Source organism: Octopus bimaculoides, chromosome 6 (genome assembly GCF_046866305.1).
Source record: "Octopus bimaculoides isolate indiv1 chromosome 6, ASM4686630v1, whole genome shotgun sequence".
In the NCBI taxonomy this organism is placed as follows: domain Eukaryota; kingdom Metazoa; phylum Mollusca; class Cephalopoda; order Octopoda; family Octopodidae; genus Octopus; species Octopus bimaculoides.
In genome coordinates this window covers 33,382,890-33,408,281 of record NC_142933.1, presented here as the reverse complement: position 1 = coordinate 33,408,281, position 25,392 = coordinate 33,382,890, and the positions used below count along the sequence as shown (strand labels likewise).

The 25,392-nt window shown below is 35.1% G+C and overlaps 1 protein-coding gene across 2 annotated transcripts in view; it reads right to left on the bottom strand.

The window, feature by feature from the left end:
- Positions 1-25,182, bottom strand: part of LOC106873630 (uncharacterized) — a 105,900-nt gene extending 80,718 nt beyond the window's left edge. Inside the window, exons 1-3 of one of the 2 annotated variants that reach the window (XM_052968927.2) lie at positions 24,578-25,182; positions 11,187-11,610; positions 3,227-3,330 (exon numbers count right to left, since the gene is read on the bottom strand). In XM_052968927.2, the coding sequence (XP_052824887.1) occupies positions 3,227-3,330; positions 11,187-11,601 (519 nt within the window). In that variant the 5' untranslated portion in view covers positions 11,602-11,610; positions 24,578-25,182. The remainder of the gene's footprint in view (positions 1-3,226; positions 3,331-11,186; positions 11,611-24,577) is intronic. The other variant, XM_052968926.2, reaches the window with a different exon arrangement.
- Between the last annotated feature and the right edge of the window lie 210 nt (positions 25,183-25,392).

Here is a 25,392-nt window from a genome sequence, read left to right as displayed (position 1 = left end):
AGATTTGGTTTCGTTGTGGATGTAGGAGAGGAGACCGCGATTCCCGTGTTGCTGCTTAATGGATCCAAGTTGGATCCAATTGGATGTATGGCTCCTTGCAAATCCTCAGCTTAGTGGGTTATCAGTCAAGAATTGATAAAGATGTAGATATGAGATTATGTACCAGCAGGCAAAGAGGTTATTCATGGGCCCGATCTGTTAAAGACACTCATAGAAAGGAAGTAGCATTAATCACAAGATGTGTTAAGCTTATCTCTCAGCCCGATCATGTGTGTGTGTGTGTGTGTGTGTGTGTTTGTGTGTTTGTGTGTGTGTGTGTGTGTGTGTGTGTGTGTGTGTGTGTGTAGATGCATGTGCGTGTGTGTGGTGTTTTACCGTGTCACTTTGCGACTTACTCTGTAGAGTAGGAATGCGTTCAAAAGGGGAAGAGAGATTGAAAGAAGCCTTTTAAGGGGCTACAAGATAATATGAAGAATTGTAGAAGAATTGAATCAAATATATGCACAGAGAGAGAGAGGGGGGGAGAGGGAGAGAGAGAGAGGGGAGAGAGGGGGGGAGAGAGAGAGAGAGAGAGAGAGAGAGAGAACGAAATCAATGTCATTGAAGCTTGCAAGCAGAGAGGCTAAATTAGTTTATTGAGAGACGGTGGTTAATAATTGTTAGTGGGACAATGGTTTCTCATTCCAAATATTCAGTAAGCAACATTTAAAAACACGTCAATTAACATACTTGGTTATAATTTGTCGTTTATACTAAACTCTTTCCAGCAGTATATATATATATATATATATATATATATATATATATATATATATCATATATGCATGTATGTATATATATATGCATGTACATCTCTCTCTCTTTCTCTCTTTCACTATTATATAGCAATTGGATAGATATCCCTTAGTAGGTTGGATTCACAACCCCTAACTGTCTTGGATATATATATATATATATATATATATATATATATATATATATATATATATATATATATATATATATATATATATATATATATATATATATATATATATATATATATATATATGTACGTATGTATGTTATTGATTGCACGAATCTGTACAGCAACAACTATATTATATAAAATGGTTCTGCTAATATGTGCTGTATGTATTATATATAATTGGTCGGACTAACTAGTGCTAAGATGGCAAATGTACAACACAGTAATTGTAAACAATATCTTTCCGCTTACTTGTCAGAAGCAAAAGTAGCTGTATGTTTAACTTATTACTCGAATAATATTGCAGAGGGTTTTTCTTAATTTTGTAATTATAGTTATCACAGTAAAGGGACAGTAAAAGATATTTTATTCAACTGTTTTTACAGGCTGCAACAAAGATTAAATCGTATCTCATACAAATAGTAACATAACATTTCAATAGGTAACGTCAATAGATTCAGTTTAGTGTCCTCTACGAGCCACTTGTCGAAATTTCACTGAAACGAGGCCATAAGTGAAAGGTAATTGAAATTGTCGGCTTAAAAGACAGTATGCAGTTTCTATTGAATAGAGAGTCCTCTAATTTCTACAACACTCGGTTTTATACGCTAAATGTGGCCAAAAGTATTAATGCTCACAGATTTTCCTGTTTATATTTGTCCGTAAATTGATTGAGTGAGTCTCTAGTGCGCCGGATAGATTACCAGGTCACATTTGTGTCAGCTCTCTTCGTTCGCAGCTCAAATACGGCGAGGTCAGATTTGCTTTTTACCAGTTTCTCCTGTGCTCAAGTCGGTGTTTTTCTTTTGTTTGTTTGTTTGTTTGTTTGTTTCTTTCTTTCTCGTTGACCTTCTGGAAGAAGTTGGCTTGAAGAAAAGACCTTGAAAGTGATGATCTCCAAGAAGTCTAAATGATGCTCAAAATATATGTCACGACAGAGCCCAGTCACAAGTTGAAGACTCAAGACAAAGCAAGAAACAAGCTGGAGGAGCCGAGAGATTAGCAGTTTCGTAGAATGTTTATATAAGCTATGAAGTCTGTATTCATAAATAAATGTATAACTACTGTATCAACTATGTTTATTTATTGCTTTTCGTATGAGTGTTTATTATTTTTTTTACCGATTATTTTGAGTTTCATGGTAGCATGATTTTATGGTTGAAATTGCTTAACATTTAAAAAAGAAGACCAAGCGTAGTTATTTGTGTATTTCCTTGCAAACGTTTAGAATTCTGCATATTGAATACTTACAGAAAATTTCTAGAGTTTTAAAAGTTTCAAATACATTATAAATTTGAATAGTATTCCTGCTTTTTTTTAGCTAGTATACAAGAACAAGTGGAACACACGTCTGAAATCTACGCTACATAAATATATGAGCACATTCAATCAATCCGTTTTGATTATTTCTGTTCTACAAGGTTATCGCTAAATAACATTTTCTTACAGTTGTATAGATTCACAGACTGAAATAATATTCATTAAGTTACACCTGAATGGTTGAAGATAGAATTCAAATATATCGATCGGTAAATAATACTTGTCCGTTCAAATACTAATCAACTAACAAATCAATATTTTTTATTTACTTACTATATTTAGAGTAAATCTAATGAATAAACTTGATCGTTTTATTTTGAATGATTTGAGGCGTCTCTTAATGGTTGATTGATCTCTGATTTGGAAGACGAACTGCTCGACTGTTTAGAGTTCATATTCTCACAACAGTGTCAACGGTTTAAGTCACAAGAATTGGCTACAGTTGAGACTCTTATATCGTTCTTTGATTAGCTTGATCAATAGGTTATCATATCTTCTATAGTTAACCACTCTGATATAGTTTCCATTATGCGACAGATTCCACTCTACAGCAATTCTCACTCTGAGTTAATCTTCACCAAACACGCTACTTACTCTACAGTCAGTCTCACTCTAATGGAGTTCCGATCATGCGAGCATCTAGTGCGATGTGGTCTTCACTTAACAGTTGATTCCATTCTAAAGTAACCTACTTTCTTGAGTAGCCATCAGTCTACAGGAGTTGCGGGGAAAATGTTGTAATCTACAAAAGGCACGACAAAATTGCTTAATGCACAATTCACACGCTTTGATAATCCAGTAGTGGAGAGAAATCTGGCTTGTTTTTAAATTTTATATTGAATACAACTAATGAAAGTTATATTTAAGAGTTTCTTAGATTACAGACCACAGATGTTACCAAACTGACAAAAAGCAGTTCTTGATTCAAATACCACTCACCTTAAACTCTGATTCAAGTCTTTCTAGCTGTTTTGAAGAATAAGCCTGACGAGGTTTCCGTTCCACATTTGTCCGTCTCTGACGACGTGCAAAGTTTCTCTGCGCTGAAACGAAAATGAAAACAAGACTTCTAGCTTAGAGGAAAAAAACAAAGGATAGACATTTTGTATTAAAATGACATCAACTTTAATCAACACTAGTGGTTCTTGTTTTAATGACTCTAAAGAGGTGAAAGTCTAACTAGGGCTACATCTTAGTATCTAATGAAATAAAAAAGGCCTCTGATAGAATATATAAGGCCTTTTATGACAACATACCAAATCGAATGTACAGTAATCCCTCGCCATTTCGCAGTTCACCTATCGCGGTTTATTATCTAAGCTTGCGTCGATTCCTCCGTGGTGTTGTTTTGCATTTATAATAAAATAAAAACATACAAATTATAAAAATAATAATAATAAAAATATACAGTACAATACTGTTTCTACATGGCGTATTATCACTTAGCGCGGGAAGTTTTGGAACGTAACACCCGCGATAATTGAGGGATTATTGTATAAAATAAAAACCGTGCAAATACTGCTTTGATAACCAATGCCTAAAGAAGAATATATTATACATGAGCAGAGTCAAAACACTAGAGAGTTCCTATTACTACAATGGCGCTTCAGTCATGAAATTAAGAACCAGATTGCATAACCACATTCACTCCTTAAAATATAAACGTAAAAGAAAAGAAAAAAAAAACTGCAAGTCGTTGGCTGATTTAATATATTACCTCAAAGAGGGAAAGAAAGATTACTCTTTTTCGTTTTCTATTATAGGTTGTGCTCTTCCTTATAGAAGGAGCAGTTGGGATTCTAATTTGTGCTTTGTGGATGCACTTGAATTAATCAGTTGTAAATCCAACCTCATTAACAACCGTAATGAGTTAATTCTTCGTTGTTCTCACTTGTTTAACAAAATATTCTAAAAATTTCCATACAAAAATCCCACATAGTTAAATTAATTGGGTATTATTAAAATTAATGCCTACGCAGAGAATTCGAACCATGCTTCGTGGTTCGCTAACTCAACAACTCATTTATAGGATCCAATAGCTAAAGACATCATCAGGGGGAACCACGTCCGGTTTCAGCCCCTACTCCTCTACCGTTTTCCGACGTGGCGGCTCCCACCCTTCCGGAGGTGTCTTCAGCTCTGGTGCTGATTGCTTTTTTTTTTGTTCTTTGGTTGCATCGTCTTTCATGCAGCCTCAGCGAATATCAGCGGGCGAATCACCATCCTGCCAGATCTCCCTTTAAATACTCGCCTGTAAGCTCCAGCAGCCAGCGCCAACGCTAGCGCCAGCTAACTGTCACGTGACACAATCTCAGCTTCAACAGCCCGCGTCGACTGTCACGTGGCGCAGTCTACTGACCAATGGAGAGGACGGGCGCGTAGTTTTAGCCCGCGTCCTCTCCAGACCTACCTTATAACAGAGTCATGTGAGTTTCAGCTCCAGCAGCCAGACCCGGCTAGCTGTCTCGTGGTACAAATCTTCGAACTATCAAGGAGGAGGACACGCATTCATCTTCCTTCTTAACTTACCAACAATGTAACATACCAAGTATTCTTCTCTTTTTCTCACTAATATTTAATCTTATCCTTAACTTATTGCACCTAGCATACTTTAGTTTAATTTTGATTTAATTGAATTCATTTTAACTGTAGAAAATCTGATATTTCTCGAAAAGAATAGAGAAGCGGATAACTATCTAATAAATTCTACATTATGTTGCAATGCTGACTGTTGACATTCCCCTGCATCCTTTTTCTTCTACTTAGTTTAGACACATCTATACTGCAAGTCGGTCAGTAAATAATGTTGTTAGCAGTTCTCTAACTTATGCTCTCACAAGGCAATATCTTTCAACGCTTGTTGACAGCTTGACCTTCCAGAACTGTGAATCTAGCAAGTATATAATAGATAGGGGTAGTTTTGCAAGTATATAATAAATAGGGGTAGTTTTGCTTGAGTCAGAATCAGAAAATCTACAATAATGACTTTTAAGCTTCGAAGAGAATAAATGGAGTGGGAGTGGGAGTGGGGGGTAACTTCTTTTACGAATAACTGGATGAACGAACTGATATATAAAAACCATTGTATGGCGTGGGAAGTTCCTTAAGCCATTGGAAACGTTCAGGAGTGAACAAAGTTATGTGAGAATATAATTCATCTTTGTTTGTTTGATTCCTATGTATGTATGTGTGTATATTTAATTTATATACGCTTTTTGATAGTATCATAATGGTTAACTTACCGGAACATTTGTACTCTTAATACAACAATATCCATTTATTCTCTCTTTTACTCTTTTACTTGTTTCAGTCATCTAACTGCGGCCATGCTGGAGCACCGCCTATTTTAGTCGAGTAAATCGACCCCAGGACTTATACTTTGGAAACCTAGTACTTATTCTATCGGTTTATTTTTGCCGAACCGCTAAGTTACGAGGACGTAAACACGCTACCATCGGTTGTCAAGCGATACTGGGGGGACAAACACAGACAAGCAAACATATGCAGACACATAGATACATATATACATATATACGACGGGCTTCTTTCAGTTTCCGTTTACCAAATCCCCTCACAAGGCTTTGGTCGGCCCGAGGCTATAGTAGAAGACACTTGCTCAAGGTGCCACGCAGTGGGAATGAACTCAGAACCATGTGGTTGATAAGCGAGCTACTTACCACACAACCACATGCAAATTACAGAGTAAAAATATTTATTTATGAACCCAGAACTGAAATGGATCTAAATATTATGTCTGGTATCAATTAGAGGAGAATATCAGGTACGTCTTTCCTGAGGAGGGGTCAGGAAAACTGCTCCCCAGGATGCACCAGAAGGATCTTGCCTTCGTTTCTGCCGGACAGAAAAATCAGCATTTGCATTCGTTTTAAATTACAGTAAAACTTTATATTTACACTTAATTCAGTTCATCTGATACACACTATATTGCACACACACACATACACACATTGGCAGCATGAACATTGAATGCATCGTCTGAAGCAAGGTGATCACGTTCCTGAGAACGACGATTCCTCCTTTTTTATATGGTTGCCTGCGAATACGCTCCATTGAAAAAAGTCTCAAAAGGCCGAAATGCATATGCTGCTCTGCTGGGACAAATTATTGCTTCTGATATTTATTGTGTTTTTAAATCAACAAGTCCATAAGAGATACTGTCTCAGGACAAATACTGCAGTAACTAGTAACTTGCCTTTCGACAGTGTGTGTACATTAAATATGCTATATAAGTACGTACCTACATATGCACACGCACACACATGTATATATATATATATATATATATATATATATATATATATATATATATATATATATATACATACACATGCACACACACATATGTATATGTATGCAAGACTGTGTATATATATGTATATATATACACACACACATATATATATATATATATATATATGTATACACACACACACATGTACACATGCGCACATATACATACTTGCTCATACATACACACGCAGCCTCACAGATTTTTGCATGTTCATTAAAGTCAAATGTTTATATAGTCATTACGGACATTTTAAGCTGAATGGAGATTATAGTATCGAGGAAAGCATTAAGAGGAATGTAAAAAGTCATAGCAACAAGCTCTGTATGAATTTTGGTCTTATCAAATGTTTCTCATTGATAAATACATACATTCTTGCATGCATGCATACATACATACATACATACATACATACGTACGTACGTACGTATAAACATGGTTAACTAGAAATCCCAAGACCTAAAATGTCACGGCTAATGAAGAATTTACAATTACGAGCCGTTAATGAGATCTCGGAAATATGTAAAACATTTCAGTCTAGACAGTATTATGTACATATAACTAGGAATAGGCATACACATATGTCAAAGTGTGCATTTTCTCATTCACAGCGTCACGTATTCACACATACACACGCATACATAGATGAATATAATACAAAGGTACATGAATACACATGTATGTACATACTTACGCATACATGCGTATATACGTTAATATATACATGCATATCCATCAAAACGTCTATCATTTACAAGCATAGCAGACTTGAAATAGTTATGTAGGACAGAAAATAAACGTTATGTACTGTAATAGAGGTTAGTTGCCCTGTATATGTGAATATCACTTTCCAAAATCAGTGAGAAGGAGAATTTTTATGGACAACTACTTTGAAATCTCTACTCTGATTATAACTATATTTCGTACGAATTATCATTGGTGCACTTAATAATATTATTAAATGTCTTAGCGACAACCTTGGAGGGGATATAATTTTCAGGCAAAAACTCTGGCTAATACGAATTTTAAACATACAGTCTATAAGAGGAACATTAAAAGTATGTAAAACTTCTCAATGTTTGATATGTAAAAGTGACGGAGTTTCTGCTTCTTTGTTAGAAACCAACTTCTTCCTTCTAAAAAGAATTCTAATAAATACACACACACACACACACACACACACACACACACACACACACACACACACAAGTTTACAAACTGAACGAGCTACGCATACGCTGGAGTTTTGATAGTGATGGTATGTCTGGTATTTCATCGTACTGTTTAGGTCACATCTGGACACCGAATCTTTTTACAGTTTGTCTAGAGCAAGTAAAGGGCAGAAGGTAAAGACCACCTTCAGTCATGAATAACCATGGGCTTGCACTTAGAAAGTTCCTCTCCGAGGCACAAGTCTGGGAAAGGTTGTTTATGGAAGACCAGCTGTCGCCCATGCATAGCGGTCTTCCCTGTCCACATCACTGATGTTATGCAAGGGAAAGACAGAAGCTGATACAGCTTGGCACCACTGACGTCGCAACTCATTTCTACAGCTGAGTGAACTGGAGCAACATGAAATAAAGTATCTTGCTCAAGAATACAACACACAGCCTGGCCCGGTCCGGGAATCGAACACTCTATCTCATGATTGTGAACCCGACGCTCTAACCACTGAGTCATGCTCCTTCCCTAGGGCAAGTAAGTCAGGGGAAATTATTATATAACTCTCAGAAATAAAATAGTTTAAGAATCTGAAGTGAAGAGAACGGCCTTATGAAACACAAGAGAACCAGAGGATTTGAGTTTCATCCCTTTAAATTTCAATCTAGAATATATTTGGTGTCGATTTTATATTTCACTTCTCTGTGTTGTATAAGATAACAGCCAGAAATATATGAGGGAGTGGTGAAAATTTCCTGGTTTTGGGTAAATGGAATACCGAAAGATCAGTCAATTATGATTTTATTCAACATATTCCCCTCTCAAATTCACACACTTATTGCAGTGGTCCTTCATTTTTTTCTAAGACCTGTAAAAGAGCTCGGAAGGTTGGGCCTCCAGCCAGGCCTTTAGCGACACCCTTAAAGCCAGGAACTATTCATCACCCGTCATACTAAGGAGAACGTTGATTGCCGAGTTCGATATGTATTACACAGACATGTTTATGTGGTTAAGAAATTCACTTGTTTACTAAGTGGTTCCTAGTTCAAATCCATTGCATAACATATAGGGGAAGTATCTTCTATTGTATCACCGGGTGACATAAGATTCTTGTAGGATATTTTGTGAGTAAAACTGAGTGGAAGACTGACGCTAGAACCGTTACATTTCTCAGGTGGAACACTTAATACGTTGCCTGTTTTAACATCACCACCTGGATCACGGGTGCCATTACTCTGTTACATGCATTCGGGCCACATCCCCGGTTTGAAGATATCTTCCACCCTCCTGTTATCAGTTTTATATGCCTTAAAACGATATTGGGTACAGGTTTTCCTCGTCTCAGTCATATAAATATAAAGTAAGAAATTAGCAGTTCAAGTTCCATCAACATCAGAATTATTCACCCACAACGGCTCAATTTCAATCAGTCAGTTGTAAGTACCATCTGATGGTAAGGAAAGAAAAGAAATGTAGAACTGTTGCCTATGTATAACCTCGCCATCAACAGCTTACGGAAACCAAGGAAAAATTTGTTAGAAATAGCAGCTAAATTCTTCAAAAACCACACTTTACCATTAAAAATAAGTACCCATTGGATATTGTAGCTCTATGTATACTATAACCAAAATTTCTTTGACATGGATATATTATGTCAAAGGAATGCGTTTGACCATGAGTTGGCTTTTTAGAACGAAGACAGCAGCAACAGCATAACCAACTTCATCATCGACAACAAAAGCAACGACACTCTGTGCTGGACGATCCAATTATTCTAAACCTTCACTGCAACACGAATTAAGTTTGTACCGGCAAAAAAGAAATAGATACTTTTATTATATGAACACCCCCCCCCCCCCCCCTTTAAAAAATAAATACTGCCATTCATCTGAGTTTTCATAATAAAAGACATCCATCAATAGATTTTGAATTGTTATTGATTTTATGAAATCGATAATAAAGACTTCAGATTTTGTTGGATTTTGTAAAGGTAACGTTGATATAAGGCGAAGCAAGGAGTATATTCAAGTGCGGTTTATCCAGACACTGCGTTCCACTCACTGTGGTCTTCATGATCCCAGTCTATGAGGCATCTCCACTCGGTCACTCGATCTGCTAAAATAGCTGTCAAATTACCCTTAAACTACACACTATCGTCTCAAAAAGAGAAGGATACATTACTCAATTTGGTCCTACCTGGATATCATGTCTAAATAAAAGATGTTATGGTTACGGCTGAAAGGTCTTTAGTCATAGATCTATTCATCCTTGATTGATCTGGGGATAAATAGCAACCTTTATTAAAACAACTAAAACGATCAATTTCAGTTGCGGTTGCTTTTTAACTTAAGGTCGGACAGGCCTATGATAAAAGGCATCCCTTCCGTGACAGTCTCATCTTTTCCCTATGTAATGGGAACCGAAGACAATATTATCAATGTGTTCTTTTCTTAGGTAGCAGAGGGGGTATTTGAGAGGGATTTAAATGTTATTTCTGGCAGGCCTAGAGACTACATAGAAGCTCCTTCGTTGGTTCGTTGACTTTACATTAAAAACTATACACTGGATATTATACGCACCAGCTCATGAAAAAAAGGAAAAATAAAGAAATGCCGGCCCACTACAAGGACTTGAACCATCAATCTATTATCTGCGAGAGCAGTCTTATTACTGACGCCAGTATAGCAGGCCTGAACATTTTCCTGGTTGTTAGATACTGGGCTAAGGCAGCGAGCTGGCAGTATTGTTAGCATCAGACTTAACGTTTTGAGTTCAAATTCCGCAGAGGTCGACTTTGTCTTTCGGGGTCAAAATAATACTTGTCAAGTATTGGAGTCGATGTAATCGATTATCCCCTATCCCGAAATTTCAGGCCTTAAATACTGAGTTCTATCTTTTCTGCTATTTATTTTAGCTGTATTATTAACAGAATCGTTAGAGCGTCGAATAGAATGCCTTACGGTATTTGCTTTGACTCACTTCCCTTTCTGAGTACAAATGCTGTAGAGGCCAATTTTGCTTTTCATTCTTTCGAGGTCAATAAATAAAGTACAAATCTAGAGAAGTACAAGGAACTGCATCTATAGTATCTAATTATAGCTGTGAGACTATTAGCAACACAGAATAGAAAGCTGTACGCAATGTAAATTACTGATCGCTCCAATGCACAATCAATTTTCTAACAATTCAAGTAATTGCGGCTCTATTTTTCTACTAAATTATAATTGTTTAACTCAGATCATCCTTGACCAAGCAAACCAAGCGTCCCAGTCGAGAGAATAATAGTCTTTTATTGAAACTAAGAAGGTAGATTGTGAAGCGAAGGAGAATTTTGAGCAAATTAAGTGATTACGTAGAGATGACCTCTTTGGTAGTCTCTACACTTGTTTTAGAGATATTCCAAAAATGAAAAGAAATCAGTTATCTTACCACTGAAGTCGAAGAGTAATTGTCTTTGAAGCAGTGCCGGGTAGACCCAATTGGCAGTGGTATTAGTGGGTGCCATCTGAGGCATAGACCACGCTGGTAGACAGGGACCATAAATTGATTTCATTGTGTGCCTTGGTGGAAATTCTGCACCGAATGGAGATACGTCAGGAAGGCTCGAACTTAAAACATTTGAAGCTTCATGTGGAAAAGAACTAGAACAAAGACTTTTCGAGTTTGTACAAAGAGTTTTATCTGGTGAAGGAGTAAATCGTTTTTCATCTCGAAGAATATCCTCAATAGAAAGAACACGTATTGTGTGTTGCATCTGTTGTTGTCCTACTTTACCGTTCTGTTGTTGGGAGCATTTCGTTTCTTCACAAAGTTCTGGGTTCTTTAGATTATTGTCGTCGTACATAGTTCTCGCCTGAGTTTAAGAAAAAAAACAATCGAATGTCAGTCATTATACACTTGTATGTATAGACACATACACATACACATACACACGCACACATGTACATACACAGTAAAGTTAGTAGATCAGACATCAGGTGGCTAGTCTGGTTCGTGTTGTAATATACACTCATTCGGGCCACCATCCTTCTCTCACCGTATGCAAAAGGTTTAGGTGGGAAGATGGCAGTGGTATGGAGAATAACTCAGAGACTCCTGCGGGGAAATTCTCTCTCTTCATCTACAGGACTTTTACTTGAGAAAAAAAACTGTTATCCCCGAATCACTCCTATTTCTCTAACGCATCAACATTTTAAAAATAAGTTCGGTTGCTTACACGCAGGAAAGAGTGGTAAGAGATGTAAAAGCATGAAGAAAACTGAACGACTGTAGTATGCAGCTATTGCTTGAGATTACAAAATAGATTGCGGGCGCATGCGAAATGTGCTACAAGAAGCATTAACAATCTGGTATTAGTTGCTCTCATATCTTAAAGGCACACACACATACATACACAGTCGTACACACACACACACACACACACACACACACACACACACACACACACACACACACACACACACACACACACACACATATATATATACATATACATATATGCATGTGTGTGTATATATGTATATATATATATATATATATATATATATATATATATATATATATATATATATTATAATTTTCCAGAGGATGTAGCAACCGTTACCAATATAGCACAAGAACTTACCTTAGGGGATCATTAACTAGATTCTCTTTTGAATATGAAAATTTAAAAGTTAAAAACCTTATAAAATATATATATATATATATATATATATATATATATATATATACACATACACAAATGCATATATATATATATATATATATATATATATATATATATATATACATATATATGCTTGCATGTCATTGTCCAGTCTTATTTCAAGATTTCTTCCCAAAAGAGAAAGAGACGGTTCTCAACCTAGATTCAAGGCTCCTTCATCGGAATTTCAACATCAACAACAGGGTATTTTTATTTGTATGTATGCATATATATATATGCAGATATGTTTGTTTTGCTTTATGTATGTATTCGCATGTATATAGTTGCATATCTAGACATGGTCACATATATTTAACTGATAAACTTCTTGAAAGTTTTACAGAATTTTACAGTTCCAGTGATGGATTGGATCTGTAATCTTCGAATATGTATGAATATATGAAAGTATACATATATACATGTGTGTATGTTTGCGTATATATATATATATATATATATATATATATATATATGTTTGAAAAAATGAATAAAAATAGGCTTTCTGATAATTTTTCCACATTAATAATTAGATGTTTATAAACATCTAATTAACAAAAATGGGTTTTCTGATAAATTTCTACTTTAATAATTAGATATTCATAAATATCTAATTATTAAAGTGGAAAAATTATGAGAAAAGCCATTTTGATTCATTAAAAAAAATACTGTACCAAGGACTTTCTATTTGTTATCCTATTATATATATATATATATATATATATATATATATATATATATATATATATATATATATATATATATATATATATATATTAAAAAGACGATTCAGGTAGAATCAGGTACTTGAAAAGGTATGCGCCCATGTAGGGTTAGGGTAATATCTGTGGTTTCGGCCTATGGTTGGTGAGAGTGGAAATATCAGATAGGATATTTCGGTTGTGTACACGAAGAAACACAACACTACGAGTATTTAACGCCTAAGGGGCTGGTCCAAACTACACGTATATGCTAGAGGTAAGACGAAAATGTTTTATATTCAGCGCCCGCAATCATCTTTGCCTCTATACATTAAGTGAAGCTTTTCCTAGCGACTGCTATTTCCATCAAAAATTGGTACGTTGTTGCGCTACTATTTCCTATTTATATATATATTAGGTTGGCAACTAAGTTTCCGCCGTTTTTTTAAATTTTGGAATTTATTGCGTTTTTAAATTTTGGATTCTATTTGTTTCAAGAATTCTATTTTTGAATCATTTTGGAATCTATTTTGTTTCTTTACTAGTTAATTTTGGTTAATTTTTGTTTATTTTCAGATCATTAAAATGGAATGTCAAGTTAAGAAAAACGAGCATTTTCGACACCTCCTTCTTTTTGCTTTTAATCAAGGTTCTAAGGCCGCAAAAGCTGCTCGCCACACCCACCGTACTCTCCTGATTTGACACCAATGGATTTCCACTTTCGATCTCTTTCAAATACTATGCGCGGAGTTTCGTTCAATATTGATGCAGAGTTGAGAGCTTGGTTGGATCAATTTTTCGAGTCGAAATCGGATGATTTCTACCAACGAGGTATTGAAAATCTTGTTGAACGTTGGGAAGAAGTTGTAAACAACAAGGGTGAATACATTATTGATTAATTAGTTGTTATTTTTTATCAAACCTTTTAAAAAATTTAAATTTAAAAAACGGTGGAAACTTAGTTGCCGACCTAATATACACACTCACGCACGCAGGCACGCACACAAACATACACACACGCGCATACACATACAAACATACGCATACATACGTATATCTATCTATGTGTGTGTGTGTGTATATATGTATGTGTGTGTGTTTGTGTGTATGTATATATGAATATATATATATATATATATCATTAGAAGAAAAACTATTAATATTATTATTGAATGACTTTTCTTAAATACGTTTATTTTTTATTTTTGGTTTTATTTTTATTTTTATTTTTATAAAGCAAATTAGTTATTCAATGACATCGCTAATGATTGAATGAATGAATGTCTTTGAATTTGATTTAAGCGTTTCTTTTTGTTAGCGTTTATTAACTGCTAAAATTTTTTCAGTTGTTCAGATGTAATTTCACCAGTTTGAATTACCTTCATAATGTTGTATTAACATATATTTTCGAGGCTATTATTATTAATTTTAATAATATTATCTATATGTATGTATATATATGTATATGCCCATGTATCTGTGTTTATAATATATATGTACATGCATACACATATATATTCATTTATTCTTTTATTTGTTTCAGTCTTTGACAGCAGCCATGCTGGAGCACTGCTTTTAGACGAAGAAATCGACCCCAGGACTTATTCTTGAAGAAATTTTAGCCGAATGAACCCACCCCATTATTCTTGTTAAGCCTGGTACTTATTCTATCGCTGTATTTTGCCGAACCGTTAAGTTATGGAGACATAAACACACCAACATCGCTTGTCAAACGATGGTGGGGGACAAACACACACACACGCAGACATACACACACACACGCACACACACACACACACACGCACACACATACACTCACACACACACACACACACACACACACACACACATCAGACAGATTGGGAAGCAAGCTTCTTATCACACACCCACGCTTGCGCCTATATGGCTTTTTACCACGCAACCACGGTTGTCAAGCGATGTTGGGACACGCACACACACACGCACACACACAAACACACACACACACACATACACACACACACACATACATATATGATAGGCTTTTTTCAGTTTCCGTCTACCAAATCCACTCACAAGGCTTTGGTCGGCCCGAGGCTATAGTAGAAGACACTTGACCAAGGTACCACGCAGTGGGACTGAACCCGGAACCATGTGGTTGGTTAGTAAGCTACTTACCACACAGCCAATCCAGATGTATGGATTGCCCTTAAAATACATGGTATGTGCATGCACGAAAGTATGCAGTGAGACATTCATACATACACATGCACACATACACTCACATGCATGCACACGCACACATAAACATACACACACACATATTTACAAATATAAAGATGCATATAAAAAAATAATAAAATCTCAGGCTTCCCTTAACTATTAATGTGAAGTGCCATCTCCTAGCTGTATTCCTGTTCTATCCTGAGAGTAAGCGCATTTCCTCAGTCCGTACTCACCACCCTTACTCATTATATGACAAATTTTCTGGAAGGTAGCACCTCCCTCTCGACCATGACGAGTACCAGAAGTATTTGAACTGGATGGAACCCGATGTGTCAATCCTTTCAGTCTTGCGCCGATTGACACGCACTGAACTTTTCGAGAGTTCTTCAATGGAGACTTAGGCTTAGTCTCATTCAAGATTTGACAAAGAAAATCGTTTGTTCCTCATAACAGCTCACTTTCTTTTGGCTGCTGCTACTGCTGCTTCTACTACTACTACTACTACTACTACTACTACTGCTGCTGCTGCTGCTGCTTCTACTACTACTACTACTACTACTACTACTACTACTACTACTACTGCTGCTGCTACTACTACTACTACTGTTGCTGCTGCTGCTGCTACTGCTGCTACTGCTACTACTACTACTACTACTACTACTACTACTGCTGCGGCTGCTGCGGCTACTACTACTACTACTACTACTACTACTACTACTACTACTACTACTACTACTATCTCTGCTGTGTTTCGCACTAAACACTTTTTTTCCAATCCTTTCTCCCCAGCACTGACAATTCCCTGGCCATCCCGTCGCCTTCATTTCCCGTCAATCTTTAGACTTTAGAAATAGACATCAATCGTATTGACCCAACCAGCATAGCTGAATCTGAAAGTGTTCTAGCTACTTCCCTATCTCCTTTGGCTGGCCTGTGAACTTAACATCTGCTATACTGATGTCACCAGTATAGAAGAACCTGAAAACCTTATACCTTGTGTGATAAAATAATCGAACTCATAACAATAAATATTTCTAACAATGATTCAAGGTTACAGATTTTGCTGGAGAATGTAATTGATGGAATCGATCCCAGTACTTAATTGGTACTTTATTGTATTGAGCCTGGACAGATGAAAAGAAAAGCGGATCCCAATAATATTTGAATTCTGACCATAGAGGGACGCGATTTTACTTTGTTTTCAGCTACAGTTTATCCACTGATGATAAAAACCCAAATCACCGTCACAGTTTATGTATGCCTGTTATAATTCTAGCCTATCCATAGTGGTTAATTGCTGGTTAGACCGAGTGCCTGGTTGATTAACACCTAGCCAGAATTTGAACATAAAGCCGGAACAATAACCGCAAAGAATCTCGCTCAACTCGTTAATAATGCTGCTAATCCACTGCTTTGTGCTGGCATTTAACTTGTCGACTCTGGAAAGATCAACAGCTAAGTTGACCCGACAGAATTTAGTCTTAGACTGGAACGAATAACACAAGAAATTCTATCCGACGCTCTAAAGATTCCTTTCATTCACCAATTATTTTTAACTACTTATTATCACCGAAATAATAGTTTCTAACTGTGGTAAAATTGCACTCATTTTGAGCGATGGTGGTGGTGGTGGTAGCAGTAGTGGAGGATATGATCGATTATATCCGTTCCAGAGCTGTAACATTATTTTTATCAATCACAGAAGATGATTTAATGGACTTCAATACGAAATTTAATATTACTAATACTATTTTTATTTTACTTTAATAAAGTGAACTGGAAGCCTCATCATTGTGGAATATGAAATCAGAAGGTGAAGGGACGTAACTGATTGCTACAATGTTGTTAATCCGGCGCTTTACCATATCTGATACATGACCAAAATAATGTTTTCTAACAATTTCACAAAACCTCTAATATTAGTGAAAGATGTAGTCGATAATATCATATTTATAGGAACAACGCCTGAAATTTGGTGGTGGAGTGTGGTGGAAAACTAGTCGATTATATCAATCCTGGTGTTTGACTACTACTTATTTAATCGATCCCGAAAGGATGGAAGGCAGAGTCGAACTCGGTGGAATTTGAACTGAGAATGTAAAGACGGACGGAATGCTGCGAAGCATTACGGCCGGTGTGCTAATGGTAACGCCAGCTTTAGAGTTTATGTTGTAGGTCTTACCTATCTAAAGTAAGCAATTTCTGGTTGGATAGAAAAACTGGAAAACTAGGTTTTAGGTATAATAGAAATAACCTTTTACATTGACACAAAGCCAGAAATTTGGAGGGGAGGAAAAGGCGATTATATCGGTCCTAGGTACTTTATTTTATCGATACCGGAAGGATAAAAAGCAAATTTCTGTTTTCCTACATTTGAGAATACAATGTAAAGTAACAGAGCAAATACTGCAAGGAAAAATAAAGGGAGTTGAACCATTAGATATCCTCAATCAACTAAATCGTAAAAGTCTGATGCTCTATCGACTGAGCTATGCAGGCTGACACAACCCTCTATTTATTAAAACGTCATTTGAGTTATGAAAGAAAAGTGATTAAGATCATTTTGGTGAAATGGTAGACACAGTGAAAGTCGTCATAAAAATACTTTGTTTAATGAAACTGTCTTGACTAAGAATGGGAATCAACAACTAGTGTCGTTGCATAGCCCAGTATGAGCAGAAAGGCATTCTAACCCTGTCCATCTCTTTTATTTTCAGGTACAGTGTCTACAATGACATTATCAAATTTGTCATATATTTGTTAAAAAAAAAAAAGATGATAAAGCGGGTGATTTGGGAGATGGATGATTCGGTTCTGCCTTGATGTTGGATAAAATCATTAAGATAATCTCAAAAGAGAATCGTTTGCTTGGAAGACGAATAAGTGTTAAGAGATAATTCCTGAAATGGTAAAATAGATTCCAATAATGTGAAGAAAATAGGGAGACAAAACAGATAGTTGGATGGAATACGTCGATTGTGGCAGTTTATAAACGTGTTATGGTATGAATGTGGTAATGCATGCCTGTAGTATAACATGTGGCTATTTAGCTGATACCCTCCTCGTTTGTTTCTCAGTGTGACGTATTGATGCTTTTCGAATCTTGATCCCCTTAAACACATTTTATGGTCTATGGCTGGGATTTAAACCAAAAAATTCGGACTGTCCGTATTTTAAAAGGTGATTAGAAAAAAAAAACGAAAAAACAAAAAGAAATTCGAAAAATTTACCAAAAAATTTAAAAAGAAAATTTTGGAAAAACTGTAAAAAAAAATCTTTTCATAGCGGTGTGAATTTCCGTGTGTAGAATACAAATGTACATAAATTTTCTGAAAATTCCAAACAATAAAAAAGTTATGAGCGGTTCTATGGCGTGCGTAAAGAAGAATTCCGTTCGACGAAGAAATTCTCATACTCGGATGTTTAAAGTTTGATGATGGACGAATTAAAATGAAAAATAATTATTTCTAATTTAGTCACAGGGTCAGTAACTTTTGAGAAAAGGATTCTAGTGACTTATACAATTCAAGCACTTGAATACTATTATTTTTTTTTATCGAATCCAAGAAGACGACAAGACGAGAGGCAAAGTTGATTTCGATGGCATTAGAATTAGTACATAAAGAACTAGAGCAAACATTGCATGGTATTTTGTCCGTCGATTTCAGCAATGGTTTTTAGCACACACACACACACACACACACACAAATAGAAATGGCAGCAAAATCTCGTCCCAAAGAGCACCCTAAGGTCATAAAATGGTAGTTCTAGATAACTCTAAAACTGTGGGGCATTCAGCGGTTGAGGATGCGGTCTGCCCGATCAACCGCATCCTCCTCGGTTTTCACTATCTCTATCATATACGAAAGACTAAGCAGAATACACAACAGCCTGGCTTGCTACTGTGGAAACAGGCATTTATATGTCAGTGGCTTTCGATTGGCTAAAATTACACGAAATTTGTAAACTTTAATAAAAAGTATTAACTTATTTAAAGCAAAATGAATTTTATTTCCATAATTATCATACCAGACTACATCAATACACCAAGTTTGAAATCAAATGGATCAAAATTGAAGGAATTGAAAAGGGAAAGCTAAACAGGAAAGATCCCGTATATATGTAAGTATATATACACAGGTACTCATATATATATATATATATATATATATATATATATATATATACTTTATTTAATAGCAGCAGAAATATAACAAAAGACTGTTACTCAGAGCTTGACGTTCCCGTTCATCGGACAGTTTTGTTAGAAACGGGAAAGGAATAACAATGCAATCAAAGCTAATATAAAATTTTAAACACATGGATCCGTTTCACTGGTCGTTTCAAATAACGATCTTGGGTGCGCAATGAACAAAACAAATGAATTTAATATAGATTCATCCTATTAAAAAAAAAAGAATCGAAGAAAACCTTAAATAGAAAAATGGGTTCAAAATACATATTGTAAATAATTAATTGTATTCGAATTAACACATTAAAATCAGATAAAATATACACTGCATTAAAAATAAAAAATAAAATTACAACAGTATGTGCATACATGCGTATTCGTGCATGTATTTGAGTCTTCCAAATATATACCTATATGCGTATATTGTCTGTACGTATGCATCTGTGTATTTTGATATATATATATATATATATGTTGTAGATGGTCTAGTATGCGTATATACTGTTGTAATTTTATTTTTTATTTTTTATGAAGCGTATATTTTATTTGATTTTAATGTGTTAATTCGAAACCCTGGTGGAACAAAATCCCATCGTAACTGTTAAGGAACTAGCAGAAGAGCTTGGTTTGGTCATTCAACCATTCATCGATACTTGCGTGCCATCGGGAAATCAACAAATAGGGTCAATGGGTTCCTCCCAAACTTTCCAAGTCTAATCGCACGCAGAGAGTGAATGTCTGCTCTTCTTTGTCACGTCTCACGAATTAACCTTTTTTAGACCGAATAGTGACTGGTGGCGAGAAATGGGTTCTTTATTAAAATGTCAAGCGTCGAAGACAGTGGGTAGGGAAAGAAGAAACACCGGTACCCCAGGCCAAAGAAGGTCTTCACCTACGTAAGGTGTTGTTATTTTTTAGTGGGATATGAAAGCTTTAGTCCACTTTGAACTTTTAAACCCAAGCTAAATGATAGCAAAGGAGATCTACTACGAGCAGCTTGAGCGTTAGAAGAAAAACGACCAGCTTTGGTCAAGACGAAAAGTATTTTCCAACCGGATAATGCTCGGCCACATACAACAAGGATGACATTCCAAAGGCTGTTGCAGTTTGAATAGGTAACGATGCTCCACCCACCATATTCGCCGGACATTGCCCCCATCTGATTATCATTTATTCCACAGTCTTCAAAATCATTTGAACGGAAAAAATATGAATTCTGTAGACGAGGGCAGAACAGTACTGGAGAAGTATTTTCCGTAAAGAAGTGAATTTTGGAAGCGGGACCTTGCAAGTCTACCAGACTGATGGAAGAGTATCGTAGAAAAAAATGGAGAGTATATATACACATACACATGAATACATACACACACATGAATAAATAGAATATTTATGATTTATGTCCACGCTTATTATAAATGAACTAACTGTATACTTACATTATATATTACCCTTTTCGTTATTTAATTTAAGAGGAGTTATCTAAACATCACAAATAAGAAACATAATCGAAGGATGAAAGACAGAGTTGACCTCGACGAGAATTGAACTGAAATAAATCTGATTAAATATTATTTTGTAAAGATATTCTAACCACAACAATATTTTGGAAGATAGATTACAGATTATGTTGAAGATTTTTTGAAATTAGATTGTAAACGCACTGTACAAATTAAATACATAATATTAAGTAACCTAAATATAAAATAAATTTAATTAATCTAAAATAAATTACAATTACGTACAAGGAGTGAAAAATATCATACGTACTCGGATCTAAATTTTGCTGTCTTATTCTTATACTCTTTTCTGCTCTAGGCACAAAGCCCGAAATTTTTGGAGCGGGGCCAGTCAATTAGATCGACCCCAGTACGCAAGCAACTGGTACTTAATTTACCGACCCCGAAAGGATGAAAGGCAAAGTCGACCTCGGTGAAATTTGAACTCAGAACGTAAAGACAGACGAAATACCTCTAAGCATTTCGCCGGCGTGAAAACACCAATATGCTCTCTTTGTTTTTTTTTTAGATATTCTATTCCTTGGTGTATTTAGACAGTTAGCACTTCCCTGTTATACAGCCTTTTACATGCACAAATACAAGAGAAACAAACTGAGGCCAAACTGAATTTAAAAGTAGGTCTGGAATAAAGTTATAGAGTAACTACAACCTATTAATTCTGTGGAATAAACAGTAGGATGTGATAATGTTATAACTGTGGATTGCAGATCCACATTTTAACCACGATCATCACCTCTTTTTTAAGGTATAATATGCTAAGAACTACTGATCTAATATGTATTTTAAAAGCCAGTAGCATGCGATTTGAGGAAGACTTTGCTACTAATTTTAACATACGGACCCTTAAAACAGTATTGTGCATCCCCAATTTACTATTTTGGTATGTGTCCCCACCCAATCTTATATGAACCCTCAGAGGCCTGTGACATAGACGGTGTAAAGTAGTTCCAGTTGTTGCAGTTTCGGAATAATTTACCATTATATGGTGTTATTTGATTCGAAACAAACCCTTCAAATGGTGTTACTTGATTGAAAACAAAACCATAAAAGTTGATTGTAGCAGGGACCTGATAGGTACTGTTTCATGTCTTATGTTGCTCTTGTTTTAGTCAATGGACTGCAGACATGCTGGGGTAGACCATCCCAGGTACTTATTTTTTGAAGTCTGGTTCTTATTCTATCAGTTTCTTTTGCAGGACCGCTTAGTTACACGGATAAACCAACACCGGTTGTCAAGCGGCGTGAGAGACACACTTCCACGAAGACCCCCCCCCACACACACACACACATACACACTTTCACACAGACACGTAAGATGTTGCTCGGAAAGACGTCGAAGGAATATAACGAAAACAGGAATACACAAAGAACGTGAAAATGCTCTTCTCTCATCAGTTATCGACACAATTTCCGTCACCCAAATTCAGTCATAAGGCATTGGTTAGCATAAAACTATAGTGGAAGACACTTTCCCAAGGTGCCGCACAGGGGTTCATACATCTTTCAAAATTGCTAGTGGCAGAAATAAAGGAAAACAGTACTTAATTGAACTAAAACAAAATCATTGCCGAAACTTAACGTCTCGTCTATATCATCTTAATCTTAATAAGGATTTTTTTTACCGAATTACAAGTTGCGAATTGGTTAGACTACTTTTAGTTTCCAATTGAATTAGACATTTATGTACTGGAAAATTTGAAGAGCAAAAGCAAGTATTGAATTTACAGAATAGCGATGACAGTTAACAGCACTCTGTTGTGTGTATGACTGTCTCTGTCTGTCTATCTGTCTGTCTGCTGTGTGTTGTCTGTCTTTCCCTCTCTTTCTCGCTCTATCTCTCTTTATATATATATATATATATATATATATATATATATAACCTATACACATATAAATACACGTATTATATACATAAACATGTTGACATATATATGTATGTGTATGTGTGTATGCATATACATATATATATATATATATATATATATATATATATATATATATATATATATATATATATGCATATATACGCACATATACATATACTTTCACACACATATGTACACACACATACATAAAAACAAAACACACACCCACACACACACACACACACACACACACCCCCACACACACACACATATATATAGAACAAGTAGAAAGATAAATTTTATTCAACGCGTAAATACTGAACAGTTGCCAGTAAATTTTTCTGCTCTCAAAAGGATTTTATCTTTTAAATATACTGTTCAGCTTTTACGCGTTGAATAAAATTTATCTTTCTACTTGTTCTACAATACATTTCAACGCTTCAAAAAAGGAACTTATGTTTGTTTACATATGACGTTATATATATATATATATATATATATATATATATATATATATATATATATATATATATATATATATATATATATATATATATATGTATGTATGTACGTACATATGTATACATATCAATATAAACATGCATAAATTCAATGATGTCGAGTTTCTTTGAAGTCTTGTGAGTTTGACAAATCAACATCACAACATATGTTCTGCAATTATTTTTGTGTAGTGTTTACTTGGAATTTTGATGTCTTGATGTGTGAATGTTTGTTCCGTCATTGAGTTTCTGGAAGCTGCTTTATAGAGATGGCTGGTCTTTGAAAATTTTGGCTACATACTTATATCTAGGCGCTTTGTGAAATATTTACAGTCTTTAGGCCTGTTACGTAATGTCAGAAAAAGAAGAAAGCGTTAATTCTAGTTATATTTACTCAAATATATTCTCAGATAAACTGTTAATCTAATCGACAATAGATATGTGATAAGAGAGAGTTATAGAACAATTTCAAAATAGATAGGTTATTGTTAACTCTTTGCCCACCCTGAGTATCATACGTTTCCTGGCCTCTATGCAATATCTTTTTCAGCCTTTAGAATAACTTGACACTTATCAAAAGAAAGCTTTCTACTATTTAGAAAGTATAACGCAAGGGTTAGCTAAAAATAAGATTATGAAAATGTTTTGTTTAACGGATGAGAAATAATAGTGATAAAAAACGCCTCCAAAACAGACAAGTAATTACAAACAAATGACAGTCGTAATGCAATATAAAACTAATTCCATATGCAACAATTTCCTAGAAAAATTAAAGATGTATTTAATAATCCAGATATAAAGCTGTAATTTGTCATTGATTTTTAAAGAAAGACTTTTTACCAAATTCATTAAATAACTAAATATTTTACAATAAAATTAAGACAATTGGTATAATTCACTCACAAATTACTATTCAATGTCTTTTTAGAAAACTAAATTACCTTAAAAAGAATATTTGAATGAATTATATTGACGATATTGTTAAACACAAGATACTATCGAAACCCTGCACGCATTCAAATCAAATTAACAATTGAATATTTCAACTAACTAGTATGCAATTAACAAAAGTAATTACCTGCTAATCAATCAATATAATTATAAGACTTTAAACCATATTAAAATCGAAAGTACATACCTGTAATTTGCAAGATTTTCAATGTAGATGATTAATTGGATCTTCAATATAAGATTTAAGTTCGACAGAAACTTTTTAAAAAATTCTAGAGTTCTACAGTTCTATAATTCTTAAGATCATTCTATGATCTCCGCTTCACGATGTCGCGTTGGAAGGTATCAAAATCATTAGGTGTTTGTCTCCTCACACGAAGAACGTCTCTGAATATTTTCAGATGAAAATAGACAGACAGAAAATTGAAAGAGCGCACAAAGAAAAGAAAAGAAAAAAAACACAACAATAGCAATAACAAGATGCAAAAGCACCAAGGAGTTAAATGAAGCTGTTCATCCCAAGCAATGATGGACAACTAAAAACACAGCAAAAATAAACAACAACAACAACAATAAATAATAATAATAATAATAATAATAATAATAATAATAATAATAATAATAATAATAATAATAATAATAAATCTCAGTTTCTTTATCGTCTTCTATATATTTCGATCCATTGACGAGCGGCAGAGTTGAAACGGTCAATTACTTTCAATCTTCGCCCTCATTGTCTTCCTATGTTGTTTTAGAGATTCGAACGATTCCCATTTAAACACCCTCTTCATAACACCCTCTACATCACCACAACCACCACCACCTCCACCACCTCCACAATACTACCACCGCCACCACCACCGCCGTCGTCGCCGCCGCCATCAATACTGCAATCAAATACAATAATATTAGCATACTATCATTGTAAAAAACACTCCTACCACGACTACTACCCAAAGAAACAAACAAACAAAAAAAAACACGAAAAGTTACATATGCATC